The sequence below is a fragment of the Archocentrus centrarchus genome, chromosome 13 (assembly GCF_007364275.1).
Source record: "Archocentrus centrarchus isolate MPI-CPG fArcCen1 chromosome 13, fArcCen1, whole genome shotgun sequence".
Lineage (NCBI taxonomy): Eukaryota > Metazoa > Chordata > Actinopteri > Cichliformes > Cichlidae > Archocentrus > Archocentrus centrarchus.
In genome coordinates, this window is record NC_044358.1 from 41,496,371 (window position 1) to 41,514,427 (window position 18,057).

General features: G+C 38.8%; 1 protein-coding gene across 1 annotated transcript in view; it reads right to left on the reverse strand.

The window, feature by feature from the left end:
• The window catches only part of clcn2b (chloride channel, voltage-sensitive 2b), a 197,950-nt gene that overhangs the window by 52,400 nt on the left and 127,493 nt on the right, over window positions 1–18,057 (reverse strand). The window contains exons 13-15 of the mRNA XM_030744507.1: window positions 7,795–7,864; window positions 5,314–5,424; window positions 1,155–1,368 (exon numbers count right to left, since the gene is read on the reverse strand). Of these exons, the coding sequence (XP_030600367.1) occupies window positions 1,155–1,368; window positions 5,314–5,424; window positions 7,795–7,864 (395 nt within the window). The remainder of the gene's footprint in view (window positions 1–1,154; window positions 1,369–5,313; window positions 5,425–7,794; window positions 7,865–18,057) is intronic.

Consider the following 18,057-nt stretch of genomic DNA (forward strand, 5'->3'; position numbering starts at 1 on the left):
ATCATGTTAAGAAATGGGTTTCCCAGAGCCAATAATACTCAGAGGGCGTCACGTAGCTTTGTCAGGTGATTTGGTGCAGCCAGTTACATGATTGGCCGAATGACGTGTCAATAAAAATGGGAGGGTCTAGCCTGCCATATAAAAGGGACTACAAACGGCCCGTCACCGGGCCCTTGCCAGTTAAGGGGTTAATGGATAATGTTTATCTTTTTATTGAGGTAACAGCTACTAGCATGCTATCAATCTATCCATTTTCTTTTGCTTATCCTAACGATGCTTATATTAAAATGTTACCTAAAAAAGGAGATATCATTATGCTACATTCCTGTGACAGTGGTGTGCATCCAAGCTTACACTCAAATATTCATAAATAGTATTTTTATTAACATGCCAACATCAGCATGCCAAAAAGTTAAAAGCTAAATGTTGGCATGCTCACTTGCAAAAATGCTGTCTGTGGGTAGGTAAAATCAGGTGAGCCTGAGCAAAAACACTCTAGTACAGTATCACCTCTTAAGCTCAACAATTTCCATGTTACATTTTGCAATGTTTAACTCCATTTAATAATAAGCTAGGTTAATAGCATAACTGTGGTAGCTTTATATTTACCAGGTAAATATGACATTCAATTCACACTAATACTATAAAGTTAATATACTGTATGTATTTCTTTTCTTTAGATGACATACCCAACAAAAATTCAGTTAACAATTATTACCATGCTAACATTATCATTTTACTAATATAAAATCTAAATGTTGGAAAAATGCTGTCTGTGGGCTAACTTAAGTATAGCTAGCCTCTGTCTGTCCCAGACACTGAAAATCAGCCTAGTAACACTTCTACTACTGAACAATTTAACAAGTGAACACACTGGTTGTGAAGGTGTTTTTTTTCTTTTACCAGGTAGGCTACTGATCTTTACATCAAACTCATTATCAAAGTTTGATACCTGCCAAAACACCAAATTATTTCTTTTTTTGTATTATTTTTAGTTTTATTTTTTTCAGCGTGAGCTTCAACCATTTTTTTTGTCAATTATTAGCTTTTTCTTTAAGATTCTGCTTGTTTGGCATTTAAAAAAAAAAAAAAATTATAAGTAATGTCATCTGTCATGACAGTGGTGTCCTGGTGTTTGTCCAGCATGTACATACTCGTGGTGACCCCAGCCCAGCTCTGGGAGGTAGGGAAGCTTCTTGATCCTGATGATGGAGTCGTAGAGGGAGGGCTGCAGGGACTGGGCCACGGCGTTGGCCAGGATCACTGCTATCATCACCGGTAGGATGTGGGAGATCTGGCCAGTCAGCTCAAACACAATGACTGCGGTGGAGACTGTGTGGGTGACTGCTCCTGACAAGGCTGCAGCACCTTTGGGTTGGGAGAGAGGACAGCAGGGTTAGAAAAGGAACAGAAAAAAAAATGTAGAAATAATTGATTAGATGTGTGGTTTTCAGGGTGGGGTCTGGGGCCTTATACAGGGATCCTTTGGATGGCACTTAAGGGCATCATTCATCCAAAAAAAAAAAAAGAAAGTAAAAGAGACAGATGGTTCAATAGTAACACGATTTCAAAGAGCAATAAATACTATTTTACAATCCCCAGGCATATGACAAAGAAAACTGTTGACTCATGATGATTCTGACGAGCTGCTGAAATTTCTAACTTTCAAATTTCACTTTCTATTAGGAGCTAAACTCCTAAAAAGAGAAATATTATTATACAGTATAATAATAATATTTAGTTTCACAGTAGCTGAAATGACTTATTTTACTAGTATTCTTTTTAAGCCTATTGTATTTTTACATATAATTGTTTTTAATCCACTTAATGTATACCTACATTTAGGAGAGATTAGAAACTGTGGCAAATGTAGTATGAGTATTGACAAATTTAATGGTCTTTCTTTCAGTCTCAACCAGTTTCTAAAAGGTCTTTTGATGATGTTAAAAAAAACAAGAACAAAAAAGCAAAAACACTTTGAATTTTTCTAGTGCCTAGGTTCCCCTGTTATAGAAATCCATCAGCCTATAATGGCTTCATTACTGTCAGCTTAGGTTTTAAAAAGAAAAGCACCCACTGGTGCTTTCCACCCCAAAAAACTACAGGAAACAACAATTACCCCATTCCAAAAAGGAAAATGCATCATTTGAATTATTCCAAACTTATTTATAACTGTATAAAGACTCCGAGACAAGAAAACACCACACTCTCTCCTCCATACACTCTCAGCTCAAACAACCAAATTCACATTCTTCCCCTCGCAGTCTTCTCTCCTATGCCTATAAGAAAAAAAAATGCATTTTTCAACTAATTCAATACAAAAGGGAACTTTAATATTTGCAATTGTTTGTTTTTTTTTCCCCAATAGAGAGTAGTAAAAAGAGCAATACTCAAACTGCATCAAAGCAGAAAGAGCAGCATGTAGGAAAGTGAGCATTTATACCAACAGAGAAAATGGATGAGACCAATCTAAAGAATGAGATGACCACCGAGGGGAAAATTACCCCCCCCCCCCCCAAAAAAAAAAAAACCTGTAGCAAATGAAAGCATTCTCTTTTCTCTCTTTATTTGAAACAGATGGTGAGTAAGAGAGTCTACAAAGACAGGTTTCATTGTTCTTTCTCCTAACTTAATTAAGCCCATGTATGCCCCTCAGATAAATGCTATTGCTCACTCTGCCCATCCCAATATTTATTCCTTAAAGCAAGCTCCGCTGCGAGATGAAAGAGGCTCATCAGAGTGTCAGGCCTGTAAAGGGGTGACTCATCAGCTTTAGTGGAGCACAACAACAACATCAGCAGCAGCCCCAGAAAAACAGCCACCGCCAACCCATAACACTGGCATAATCAGCACGGCTGTCAACAAGTAGCAACTGTGGCAACACTGCATCTCATTAGACACAACTTCAGGAATATGTACAACCATTTCCTTAAAGAAACCCTGGGTATATCTCCCCCATCCAGTAATATGCAATCATTATCATTTGCTGGTTCTTATCACTTATTTTACCAATAAATCACCTAGAATGATACATCAGCAGACATGAGCTTTTTGCAGTTGTTTGTGTCTTCCAATGAGTAACAAGAAATAGAAATACAGATATGCCATAGAGAGGTTCTGAGTCATTAAACATAATGTTTCCATTACATTTGTTCACCAGAGAGTAAAGAGCTCAGTCATGTTTGTTTAAGGTACATTTGTTTAAAAAAAAAAAAGCATACAGGAAAAACAGAAAAAAAAGAGAAAAGAAATATTTGTTGTTAAATTTTTACATTTGTGACATTTTTAGTTGATGAAAATGATAATTTTAGCTTAACTTATACTATTTTGTGGACTAAGCTCTACTTAGTATGCACTTGCTCATTAATATCAGTGTCCAGAAAGGGTGTGCCTTGGAAATTATACACATAATTATTGGCAATAAATTACTGTAGCAGTAATAAATTATGGATGTTGGTTAAAATATTGCACATGTTCTATCATACTGATATTTGTTCCATTACTTTTAGAGTTCAGTTCCTCTCCTTGTGCTTTATTTACTTTTAGGTTAGAATAACAAAGTCATGACACTATGAGTGCACGGGGTTGCTAATGGCACAGAGTCTTGTGCTAATACAGCTCATTCAGTCAGCTCATTCTCAAACTGGACCAACTGGGGATGAACACCTTTGCTGTGCAACTGGCTGCTGGACTTCCTGATTGGGAGACCAAAAGCAGTACAGGTTGACAGCAACACATCCAACACCATCACACAGAGCACGGGGGCCCCACAAGGGTGTGTGCTGAGCTCCCTCAAGTTGTTTAAGGATGACATGACCGTGGTGGGTCTTATCAGCAATGATGATGAGACAAACTACAGGAGTGAGGTGAGCTGCGGGCCTTGTGGTGTGCAGCCACAACAATCTTTCTCTGAACATGGAGGAGACAAAGGAGATTGTTGTGGACTTCAGGAAAGTGCCATCAAAGGTGCTGCTGCTGTTAAGAGGGTGAGCAGCACCAAGCTCCTGGGTGTGCATGTCACAGAGAACCTGTCCTGGACACTCAACACCAAGAGGGCTCACCAGCACCTCTACTTTCTCCGCAAGCTGCAAAGAACCAGAGCCCCAGTCACCCATAATGTACACATTCTAAAGAAGCACTACCAAGACCGTGATGCAGCTGACATCTGTAACACCAAGACATTTATAATGCTCACCTCATCCGCAAAGCCCTCTGTATCACTGGGGACCCTACCCACCCGTCACACACCCTTATCTGCAGAGTCTCCAGGCCAGGACCAGCAGACTGAGGAACAGCTTCATCCCTGCTCTGCTTTGCAATACTCTCACTCCAAAGCCTTTCATCTGTTACGTGCCTCAATTCTCTGGTATCCCATGTATTTATTGTATATTTTTCTATTTCATTTTCAAATTTTATTCACCCAATTCTCTTATTTTTGGTATAGCTTACTTAGAACAACCTCTATATTTTTTCACACTTTTTTTATACTGTACAAACTCAGAATTAGGTTTATGTTTACAGCATTCTGGGAGTACACGGGTCTGAGAGTAGCACAGTTTCAATCCTCTACATGACTTGTACATGTGCAGTATTCTCAATAAAGAGACTTTAACTTGACTTAACTTTGACAACGAAAAACCTAAAACTGAGGAACAGTAAACCTTTGTATCTGTATGCTCTTATAACATTTAAATAACCTTTTTAGTCACATATATTGTTCTAGTAGATTATTCAGTCTGCACACAAAACAAAATATGTCTTTACCAAGCAACAACATAATGTCTGTTTCTTAACAGGACTTTTGGTTTGCACAGTAACTTGCATTTTCAACTTACAGATATTCTGGTGGGATATGAACACTGGATAGCGCCACTGTGAGCTGTGAAGAAATTTGTTATTTTTGTCAGCTGGTGTCTGAACTGTTTTGCGAGTGCCTTCTTTGTCAAGACTGGTCTGGGGATCTTATAAATTACAATTTGATTTTGTCTTGAGTGTTGGAGTCTGTTCATATTCCATGTCTCTTTTAATCAGAGTCAACTTAGAGCCTTAACTTGGAGCAGGAAACTGAGGAATTCCATTACAGGAAATACTTCTCTTCATTAATCTTTGATGGCAAGAGAAATAAAAGTGAAAGTGCTCCACAGAAAGCTAATGAGAAGAAAAACGTGTGCATGGGTTTATATTGTAAAGAATCACACAGAACACTCAATCACACAGAAATGGTAAAAGCAAACATCCTTTATTGTAGCAAATACATGTAGAGAGTAGTGAGGTGAGTGAGAGATAGCTAAACAAGATGCGTCTTTAACTTACCCACAACGGCGTAACCTCCTGGCACTATGGGGTAGATGGTACCATCTGTGTGAATGCCATCTGGGAACCAGGCTGCCATGCTTTCTCCAACCAGACGACCAAAGGCGGCCCCTGAAATACACAAAGAAACAGAGTCACAGTCAATGTGTGGTCTTTAAAAAAGGAGCAGTTCTCACTCTCGTAACTGGCTAAAGACTTTTTCAACCTAAACTGAAACTGTGCCTCATGTCTCTGGCATCCCATGTATTTATCTTATATTACTGCCAAAAGTATTCACTCACCCATCCAAATCATTAAATCCAAGTGTTCCAATCACTTCCATGGCCCAGGTGTATAAAAACAAATGCCTAGGTATGCAGACTGCTTCTTCAAACATTTGTGAAAGAATGGGTCGCTCTCAGGAGCTCAGTGAACTCCAGTGTGGTACCGTGATAGGATGCCACCTGTGCAACAAGTCCAATTGTGAAATTTTTTCCTTGCTAAATATTCCACAGTGGAAGCTATTGGGAATGAGAGCAACTCAATCACGAAGTGGTAGGCCACGTAAAATCACAGAGCGGGGTCAGTGGACACTGAGACGCATAGTGCGCAGGGGGTTGCCAACTTTCTGCAGAGTCAATTGCTACAGACCTCCAAACTTCATGTGGCCTTCAGATTCCCTCAGGAACAGTGCATGGAGAGCATCATGGAAAGGGTTTCCATGGAGGAGCAGCTGCATCCAAGCCTTACATCATCAAGCACAATGCAGAGCGTCAGATGCAGTGGTGTAGAACAAGCCACCACAGGACTCTGCCAGTAGAACGGTACTTGACAGCACTATGCCAAGTGTAAACTTTAAAGGATGGGGGATTATGGTGTAGTCTTTCAGGAGCTGGCCTTTGCCTATTATTTTCAGTGAAGGAGCTCTTCATGCGTCAGCATACCAAGACATTTTGGACAGTTTCATGCACCCAACTTTGTGGGAACAGTTTGGGGCTGGCCCCTTCCTTTTCCAACATGACTGCAGACCAGGGCACAAAACAAGGTTTCTAAAGACATGGATGAGTGAGTTTGGTGTGGAAGAACTTGACTGGCCTGCACAGAGTCCTGACTTCAGCCTGACAGAACACTTTTGGGATGAATTACAGCAGAGACTGTGAGCCAGGCCTTCTCATCCAACATCAGTGTCTGACCTTACAAATGTGTTCCTGGAAGAATGATCAAATCCTCTCTGCCATAAAGTGAAGGGAGGGATACCTGGACAGGTTGCCAGTCTGTCACAGTGCTAACAGAGAGACAGACAACCATTTGCACTCATATTCACACCTATGGGCAATTTAGAATTGCCAATTAACCTAACCCCACTAATTGCATGTCTTTGGACTGTGGGAGGAAGCCGGAGTACCCGGAGAAAACCCATGCAAACATGAGAACATGCAAACTCCACAAAGAAAGGCCTCGGCTAGATGATAGATTTGAGCCCCTTCTGTGCTGTGAGGCAACAGTGCTAACTATTCACCACTGTGTTGCTGTCACAGAAATATAAGTTTTCACTTTCTCATGTGCCTGAGTAGGCTCTCTCCTGGTACTCTGCCCCACCGCCCAAAGACCTGCATGTTAACTGGCAATTCTAAATTGGCTGCAAGTGGTGTGAGCATGGTTGTCTTTCTCTCTGTATGTCTTTCTCTGTGTTAGCACTGTGACAGGCTGGGGGTAAGGCTCCACCTCCCCACAATCTTGAATTGGATAAGTGGAAGAAAATGGATGGGTGGATGACATATGTACTTTATTAAAGTTGGAACATCCACTCGAGCTCAGTAAGCTGTGAAACAAGATTAGGGACAGATGGCTGACTAACCGAAGAGTAAAGAGGTTTTATACACTTCACTCATAATTACACTCATAATTAAGAATACTAAGAAATTAATATCTCTGGCATCAAATAGCGAAGGTAGCAAAGTTTCTTTGTTGTTCCTGGTGAAATATCAGGAGGCTATTAGGTTATAAAGACAAAGGATACCGCCTAACCCATACTCCTATAGATAAAATGACTACTACTCTATTTTTCTTTCCCTTCCCATTCTTGCTGGATGTTTAAGATTACTGCTATATTTGCATCTTTTCCTTTGGCAGGAAAATGTGATAACACATAATTGGGCTCAGTATAGCAGAGTCAATGGCAGCACTTACATTCACATTTTACACATTTTACAATGTGAATGTGCTAGTTAGACTGGTGCCTATTTTACAGTATAAGTTTAACTTCTTGGTTAAATAAAGGTGCTAATAATATCAAATAAAAGCCCAAATAAAATACAATCATATTATTTATATTTAACTCAGTAGCAAACATATCAGTATTGTCATTTATAATAAGGAACTATTAAGGTATTCTAATAATTATAATAATATATTAACTTTACTGACTTTCAAAGTATTTAAGCTTTTTTAAAACACAAACTTAGCCACTTACACAAACACACTTAGCCATTTACTTCTTACCAATGACAAATACTGGCATGAAGGCTCCAGAGGGTACTGGGATGGTGATGGCCAAAGCAGACATCCAGAACTAAGAGATAAAAAAAAAAAGCAGATAAGAAAAGAAAAGACATGAAAAGAAAGAACAGGGTGGCATTTCAATTAGCGTCAGAGTACCATCCGGTGTGCCCCTAGATGATAGCCAAGCTGAATCTTCTACCAGCAGTGAGGAGGCGACCATGCGAGGCTTATTGCTGAGGTTAGATTGAGCTGTCACTTTCACTCTTCATTTGACAAAGACCCTGAAATAAACCCTGGGTAATGAGCGGACTCTGCCGATTGGCCGACGGTGCACCAGGCGAGTGAAGAGACTGCTAATTAGGAAAGAAACAAAAACGGAAATGTCATCACTGACAATGTGTGAGCATTATCGTCAGGTTGGTGTGTGTGTGCATGTACAGGTGTACCCAAGTTCAAGAAGATGGCTGAACAGAGATGAGTTTTTAAAGGCGGTCATATTTACTTATGGACAGAAAATGCTGCAGTGATACATAGAGCAGTGCTAAGAAGATAATGATCTATGCTTACTTGACTGGACTCAAATGCTATATTAGAAATCTTATTAAAATTCCATTTAAGCTCCACACTACCAGCACAGTAGTGATCAGCTGTACAGTAAATACTGTGTCTGATCATATCCTTGATGCTGGAGGTAGACAATTTAAGTTAGTCTGCGAGGTTGTCCTTAACATAGTTTATTTGCACCAGAACAAGGAAAACATGCTTCTTTTTTTTTTTTTTTTTTTTTAACCTTTTCACTTTCTTATTGAAGAATTCCTTATGTAGTCAGATGCTTATGTGTTCCAACAGTTCACACTCAAGCCATATGGATCATTTATGGAGCAAAGCTGGGTAACTCAAGCTGCACTGCACCATCAGCACAAACATGCCTCAGTCTACTCAGAACACATACCAAACACACCTTCCCACAATTTGCGGTCTGTTAAGGCTGCAAAAATTTCACATCCCTCGATCAGTGCGAAGAGGATTGCTGTGAATTGGGGAAACCAAAATAACCACTGGCTAAGCAGATGGCACAACACAGAAGAGCTACCATGTCAGGCCAGGTCTCTGCAGTCTACACCTCCAGGCCTGTTAAATTTTGGTTAATTTTCCTTTCAAGTCAGAAACAGAGTTTAAAAGGGAGTATAAGACACACATAAGAGTTTGTTTCAACTGAACCATGTACAGAAAGTTTGGAAAATCCTGCTCTCAGTAAACTTTCAGCACAGTTCCACTTCCTGAATGATGAGGTACAACTGACAATGTTTGGGTGGCCTAAGGTTTTGGTTATCCAATCCATGAAGGTACTGACAAAAGGAAAAGGAGAGAAGGTCTAATGCTAAATTGCTTGAACGGCTCTTGAATTGAGTAATCGACAAATTGAATGTAAGTAAATAAATTAGTATTTCAAAAGTTCAAATGTTTAATTAATTTTATATCAAAAATGTAAACACTATGCAGGGCTTGTGTGCATGTGTTCAGCATCAAATCCACAGTTTTAAAATACTTGCAATTAAAGTCAAAATACCACTTCCCATTAAATACAATGAAAAGGAACAAATTTTAACATTATGGTTATGTAGCATTTTATGGTTGAAGCTGTATGAGCTGGACCCAGTTTGTACTCCTGGTTCCCTAACAAGCGACAGGCCTCTACAAAGGCTCACAAACTTGGATTAATGTTCCTTTTTTTCTTTTTTTCTTTTTTCCTTGATCTTTGACATTGTGATTTTGGACAATAATAATAATTTAAAGAAGCCATCTAAGTAGTTTAGAAGGGAATCACAGAATAGGGGAAGGGCTGGCATCTGTGACAAGAAGCTCCACACAGACACTGCTTTTTCCTAATATTATTTCATAGCACTGAAAGAGGTTTTGCATCGGCCCTGCTGAAGGCCATAAGCAGAAATGCACTGGTCAAACAATAATATTGTTCTGTATACTTCAAACAGGAGTTGTGCTTGAAGAGATTCCAGTCTTTGTAACCCACGCTGGGTTAGAGTTTTTCTGGACTTTGAGGTTTTATTTTATTATTCTATGCGATTCTTGGTTTACCTGGTGCTTATATTGTTTCTTGTATATGTTCCTTTTAAGTATATTTAATTGTGTTCACAGTTCCTAGTGCTTTAGATTAGTTCCTCCCTCAGTGTTCCTTCATTATGTGTCAAGTCCCCTGTGACAGAGAGAGAGAGACAGAGAGAGAGGCAGGCAGACAGACAGGCAGGCAGACAGGCAGGCAGACAGACAGACACTTTATTGATCCCACAAGGAAAATTATTGTGTTACAGAAGCAAGAAAATGTTACAATCGACACTAAATAAACTACAAAGTGAGAGTAGAAGTGCCACAGGCACTGAGTGGAGAACTCTACATACACAACAGTGATAAAAACAAAATAAATAAAATATAAAAATGTAGGTAAAGAAGAGTAATAGTAAGACTGAAATTGTGCAAGAGAGTAGTGCAAATTGCATTAATAAATAAATATATACAGTAGAAATCTGAAAGACAGCTGTAAGAAGATATACAGAAATGTGTGTGGGATCTTATGTCTAGACAGGTGTGTTCACCTGTCACAGAAAGAAGAGTTATTTTACAGTTTTATAGAGAATGGTAGGAATGATTTCCTGAAGTGTTCTTTATGGCAGAGAGATTGAATCAGTCTGAGGGAGAAGGGGTTCTTCTGCCACAACTACTCAAGATAGATGGGTCACTCACAATCATAGCATAGGCAAAACATCCATATCAGAAAATACACAGACAGCATTAGACTAAATAAATGAACTGAATCAATGTGCAAATTTGGGGCGATTTTTAGACTACTGCTCAGACAACATTAATCTAAAATGTCACCTTGGGATTTGGAGAATGGTGTTGGGCGTTTTGAACCAAATCTAAACTCTTCATGGATTAATAATGCAATTAAAGATTATTTTACATGATGTTACCTTTAATTAGGCCACCCCTATTAAAAGGCATGAACTCATCGATATGGAGCAGGTCATTTATTCAGCAGAGGCGCAGAGCTGGGGCTTTCACTTTCAGTGTTTGCATGCATAGAACGAGACACATGGATCAGTGTATTGTACAAGCCATTACACAAACCTCATCACTGTAATAATCTCATGGTTTCAAATAGACTTTTTAATTACACTCATTGCTCCGTCTCTCTCCCTCTCTTTTTTGCTCCCTCTGCTCCAACTAAAGTTAGCTGTAATTAAGGCTGGCTGCCATGGTGACGTAATGGATCTCCTTCTGTGACCCTAAACTGCCGCCGTTTTCGCACCCCTTACAGACACACATACGTGCGTAGGTGTTCACACACACCCATGCACACACCATAACACTGACTCAGTGAATAGAATCAGACTTAAACACAGCCAGACACACAACCAGTTAAAAACGCAAAATAAGCCTCATGGGAAAATTAGACAGCAGTGGGAATAATTCTTTAGATTTGTCTTTGTCCTTCATCGCTTCCTCTCTTGTTCTTTTCTCCTCCACCCAGACTGTGAAAACTATAATAAGAGCTAGGAAGTTTTAAAGGATCTGAGAACTCATAAGAAAAGGCTTAACTTTATTACACAGGCCCTGAACTCTCAAGAAAGGACTACAGAAGTAGTAGGAGTGGGTCATATTGTCTACTTTGAAAGCCGCACTGAGCTGAGAGAAGTGCACTGTTATATAGTTTTCACACAGCTTGCATTTAATAATGATCTGAGTCAAATTATTGTGTTACATTCCTTTAGGTTTTTTTATGGACTTGGTCTTGTATGATTTTGTGCTCATAAAAACAAACAAACATGCTTTTCATAATATGATAACACTATTAAGGTTAGGTTTCAGCACAAAACCAATTTAGTTACATTTAGGGAATATTTATCTTGTTACAATAGTGTAAGTATTAATACACCCACTGTTAATATCAAAGAATCATCATGGTCATTCTCTTGACACAGTTGGTGGGAAACCAGCCACAAGTACATCCATTATCTATTAGAGTCTGTATTGTGTTGACCTAGACATCCTCAGCCTCCTCCCAATCTGCACTTTGTCACACTGTTTTGAGGATGTGCAGCCTTTCTTGTTACAATAACAACTTAATAGCAACTCTATAAGTAAACCAGGGAAAGCCATTCTGTGTGGCATTTACATCTTCTCCCCGTGCCTCCACAGGTTCCCTACAGGTACTATGGCTTCCTCCCAAACTCCAAAGACATGCATGTTCGGCTAACTGGTGGTTCAAAATTGGACATGGATATAAGACAGATAACGGGCTCAGAAAAAAGCACCGCATGAAGGCATGGCTAACTTGTAGTCTTTTAAGAGTTTTGAGTGATCAGTAAGACCAGAAAAAAAGACCACACTGATTCATGTTTCTTAGTACATTAATCTGTGTTTTTTTTTTTTTCACCTGACTGTAAACATTTATGGGGTGGCTGTAGCTCAGTAGGTAGAGCAGGTCACCTACTGATCGGAAGGTCAGTGGTTCAATTCCTGGCTACTGCAGGCTGCATGCCAATGTATCCTTGGGCAAGATACTTAACCCCAAGTTGCTCTCTGACCGTTCCGTCGGAGTATGAATGTGAGTGAATGTTAGATAATTAAAGCACTTAGCTTAATTAATTAATCATGGAAGTGCTTGTATGAATGGATGTGCATGGGTAAATGTAAAACGTGTTGTATAAGCGCTTTGAGTGCTCATATCTGAGTAGAAAAGCGCTATATAAGAACTAGTCCATTTACCATCAGCTTGGGCCACTTGCTATTGAGCTGTGAAGGTTCTGAACAACAAAGAACAGGAAGGACAGAACATTATATGGGACTGAAATAGTACAAAGATGTTCATATTTAGATTGAACTATTTTACTGTTAGGGTATTTTAGTGTTGACTATTGAAAATTAATACTTTTATACATATAATATTTTTGGAGATAGACAGTCTCTCCCAAGGGGCACCAATTTTGTGCAAAATACAAGGTGATGTGACTTGCAAACAGGCTTCCAGCAGCTCTGCTGATGGTATGTAGATGACAGAATAATCTGAACCAGCTGCCTGTTATCACATAATGACACGGTCAAAATCACTTGAACACAGGTGATTGTGGCAGGATGCTGCTGGCACTTTCCTCCTTAGGACAGAAACATTAACCACGGCAACTGCACTAGTTGCCAGTGAGTTCTCTTTTAGGTGGCTTCGGCCTGGTTGTTGCTCTCGAGAGCACGCACAAATCGACGTGGACAGGATCCCTCCTGGCTGTAAATATGTTTTTTCATTTACTCTATATTATCCTGTGCATATTTATAATATCATACTGTAGAAAAACTTCATTGTATGCAAGTAAAAATACATTTTATACAGAAGTGATACCTCATCTATATGGACTGTCAAGTTGGCATTTCCTAGTATAGTAATGTAATGTGTGTGTGTGTGTGTGTTTTATTTCTTTATATTTTGCTAGGAAACATGCACATACGTGTGGTGCTTTATTGAAATATGAAAAACAAATGGAAATACAGTATTACAGTATATAAGGCAAAAACAAAGTGTGTGTATATATATATATATATATATATATATATATATATATATATATATATATATACACACACTCTCTCATAAGAGTGTGTGTTTAGTTTAGTTATAACCCGTCCCTGCTCTAATGCCACCTGCTAAAGGTTCTACGGCTTTTGAGCCAAAGTCTGAGAGAGATAAAGCAGATGGATAGTTTTCAATTTGAAGTAGTACGATCATCTAATTGAGAGTTGATTGTTTTAGCAGAGACACATTCACATCCGAACATATCCCTCTATCCTTTATTTGCTCTATTACTATTTATGTCCTTTTATCTATTGCTCTATCCAATTCTTTGCAGAAGCAATGACTCGCTTCCCCCTGAAGGAATCATTAATGTTTCATCTAATCTAATCTAATGTAATCTAGTAGATGTACATCTTGCAGAGGTAGTTCACGACCATGAAAATTTATGAGGATATCTAACCTCAAACTGAAAGGGGACTGTGATAAACAGTGAAAAGGAGCAAACGTAAGTCATAAAAATCAAGCTAGAATTGTTTGGGATGTTGCTTTAAACATCTGGAAATTCAAGTGGAACAAGTGAACCCCCCCCAAAAAAAAACACTTACATTAAATCTTTCTGTATTAAAATCCAATTAAAAAATTCTTAATGAACCTCGTGAATTTTGACAGCGGCTTTAATGAGTCTTATAAGTTATAAAGCTGCTTCAGGGCCATACTATTTTAGGACAAAATGCAATTAGTTAATATATGCAACGGAGATTTAATCAGTGCATAATATTAGCTTTGTGCTTACTTAACAAAAATCCTAACAGCTGCCTTTTAAAAACTGATGCACCTTTGTGATCACAACACAGTTGCGACTGGCTTTATGTGAAATGATAAATCAAATCAGCAGTCAAGTGTAATGGTTCAGAATCTCATATACAGACATAATCTATCCCCCAAAAGTCATATTTTCTGGAGGTATGCATGTTTCGCTGATCACGGTAAAAGAGAGAATATAACCACAAGTATGAATTAAATGTGATGTGGTCAAATCACACTGACATTCACAGACTGGTGCTACCGAAGATATTGAATAACGATCTTGAGGCAGCTGCTGAAATCCTTGCAACAGCTGAAGTTAGAATAAACAAACAAAAAAAAAAGCCAAACCTTTTAAAATAAGTAAAAAAACCCACTGTGCTACCCCTCAGCCTCCTGACAGTAGAAACTTTAGGTGGCACAAATTCCCTGGAAGCTCAAGTTCTAGAACGTATTATTACCAGGTCTCGGTAGATATTAATGGGGTGCATATTAGCCTGAGTGACTTGCAAATGGCTAAATAAGAACCAGGAATAAGAAATGCTAGAAATCAATAAATATAAATACAAACCACTGATAATGCTGTCACTTTCTGTAATTGGCATTATTATAAGAACTAACTTGTCTGAGAAAACACTAAAACTTTGAGACAACGTGAAAAAACATGGAGCAAGGAAACACACTGCGTGAGGGAGGATGTAACAAAGAACTAAGGAAAACTCAGGGATTAAATACACTAGGGTAATTAGGGGAAATGGAAAACACCAGGGAGCACAGCTGAAACTAATTGGGAGAAAACAAGGCAGAGGAAGTAAAACTGAACAACACACATGAGACAAGGGAAGCATAATACAAAAAACAGGAAGTAACTAACACCAAACAGACGGGGACTTGACAAGACATGAGAAACATAGGGAAGGCAGGACAAACTGAAACTCAAGGGCAAGAACACAAGAACTAGAACTCTGGCCTAAATCCAAAATAAAGTTACAAAAACACAGAAGATCATGATAGCTCTTTAACTAATGACCAAGAACAAGTCCAAGTCATTTCTGGCATAATCCTAACTTACTTAAGACACTGTTAAGTCCTTTTGGTGTTGCTGAGCTGGCCAGTGCATTCAGTCTTTTAAAGAATGTACCAAATTGTTGATTTAGCAACTGCTAAAGTTTTTGCTCTCTCTCTGATTTTTTTTTTAAATTTTTCTCAGACTAATGACAACCTTCCTCACCTGCGCTGACATCTCTTTGGGGATTATATTTAAAATTAGAATGGCAATCTATAAAATATAAATTCAACCCCTGGAATCAACTTCAAATAGAAGCAGACAGACAGATGTCTGCTTCATCTGTCATGAAATGCCAAGGGAACAGGCCTCACCTGGCCATGAAACTGCCTGTCAGCCAATTGTCCAATTACATTTGAGCCTCTGAAAATGGGGGTTTCTGTATGAAAATGGCTGTAATTCCTAAAAAGTTCAGTCACATATTGATTGATTTAAAATCCAGTGCACAATGGCTATTGCAAAAAATATGTCTTTGCTCAATAAATTATGGACTTAACTGTATAAATATACTGCATATGTCATATGCAAATGTATATAATTGCATGCAGTTGGTTATTTGGTAGTATTCAAGGAACAGTTGCAGACACTCTTCAATCAGGTTTCCTTGGAGTTACAAAAGGGGTGCTAAAGTTCCATAAGGAAGTTCTATCCTGATTGCAATACTTCATCAGCAACCTCTATTGACACTGATTTGTCTAAATTAAAATCTGATTTTTTTGGCTATTCAGAAGGCCTTGATTAGAATTAGGCTTTCTCTAAATCCAGAAAGAGTAATACCATGTTCTCTACCAGATCTCACAGGGGAAAAAAACTCAAAATTTTACTATCAGTCAAATAAGAAGGGCTCAAATTAAAGACCACCCACATTAGAAGCATCTGTGTATCTGGTTAGATGAACAAGTATCTTTTAAAACTCATGCTGAGGAGCTGAATAAGAAGTTTTAAATAATTAGGTTTCTTCATGCTGCTGCCTATATGATTAAGCCCCTGGATGCTGTGACAGCTCTTCTAGATCTAGATTTTTTTTCTTTTACAAAATTATTTTTTAAAATTATACCATGCTAGTCATCATCACTTTTAAAACTTAAAAATATGGATTACTGTACTTGTTCATGAGAACCCTTGTTCACCATGGTTATTCCAAATGAATGGATTACAGAATCAGGAAAAACTGCATTCCTCTATAACCACAGTACCTCAAGTAGTTTTCAAATATTTTGTGCCAATGGCACACTAAAGGGGAAGCTAAAATGATAAAACAATATACTGCTTTGCAGTACGCTCCACTAGCACACAATTAGCCTCTGCCACCTCATCGCACTTTCAAACAGTCACAGTGCTTCTGGTTCAGACTGAAACTTTTGTTGAGTTGTTGGGTTTCCAGGCATCGTTTAAGTTTGTGGCCCCAATGGAAATGGAATTCTACGTCATCACTTAACACACTATGCACTTGGGTAGAAGCTGTTTACATCCTTGGCTTAAAACCTGCAGCTTTCACAATGCTTTTCTTCAGTTGGTGGTTCACTTCCATTGCTGGTTAGTTGTGGTTTGTTACACACAAGAAAAAGATGACTTTTCCCTCCTTACAAATTTTGTTACTCTTCTTCCTAGTGTCAGGCTTTCACGTGTCTCACTGTGTGATATTTCCTCACATCTGGCAACTAGATGTCCTGGCTTTTGCTCTGTGTCAGCTGGGATAGGTTCAAGTCCTCTTCAAACCTAAGCTGGAACAGTGTTAGGGATATGGACGGAAGAACATGCTTTGCTTCTCTTTGACAAATCGTTTTATAGGATGAGGGGTTTTAGAGCAGGAGTGAGAAATTAATATTCCCAAGGGGCCACATGAGAAATTGAGAATGTTGTCGAGAGCTGCACCAATAACCTTTTAAAGAGATAAAATTAATACGTATCAGAACTAAGTTCAGCTTCTTGATGTGGCCCTCGACAACAGTCCCAGTTTCTCATGGCCCCCCTTGGGAAAATAAATTTTCATCTTTGTTTTAGGGTAATTTGAATAAACTGAAATGAGTCTGTGTAAAGTACTTACATACTAAATTAAAAAAGATGGATAACGTTTTGCACAGCTATATATTGCAATAATACCTTATACTCAACACAAAATCCCAAGGCACTGGGAACCACTGATCTACCTCATAGATGGAATAGACCACCTCAGGACATGCTTTCAGCTGGATGTAATGCCTGATTTTGTACTTTTTTGATTGCAATAAACTTGCAATAAACTACAGCAAACTCAAGCTTTAGTCTCGTTTGGTTCCTCCTGATTAAGTTCTATACTTATTAGAGCACTAGAAACAAATTATTGCTTCTTGTGTCAAGGTCCATTTTGATTTATTGGTATTTGACCAAATGAAGGAAAACAATAAAAACCAGGAGAACACAAGTAGGCAGACAGGAGAAGTGAAGGATAGTCAAGTCAAGGGTATTAGTTATGACGCACTATCCAGGACATTTATACTCTAATTTGTCAGTCATTTGGGAGCCCTCTGTCCTCTGAATGTGACACACACATACAAACACAGTCTGTCGCCCAGGGGCCTCATGGGACCCTCGGGGGCCCTTCTTCTATTCCCACTCCAATTACAGTCCCGCCAGCTCTCTGTCACTCTGATGCACACACACTAACAAATAACAGAGGACTAACACAGGCTGGAGGACACGTCCCTATGTTAATAAACCCATCTCTTCCTGAGAGCTGTTGATGTGCATAATTGCACACCACTAAAAATAGCATTGAACTACAAAGCATGCCAAATGAGTTTGCAGGTTTGTGTGTATGTGAGACTTC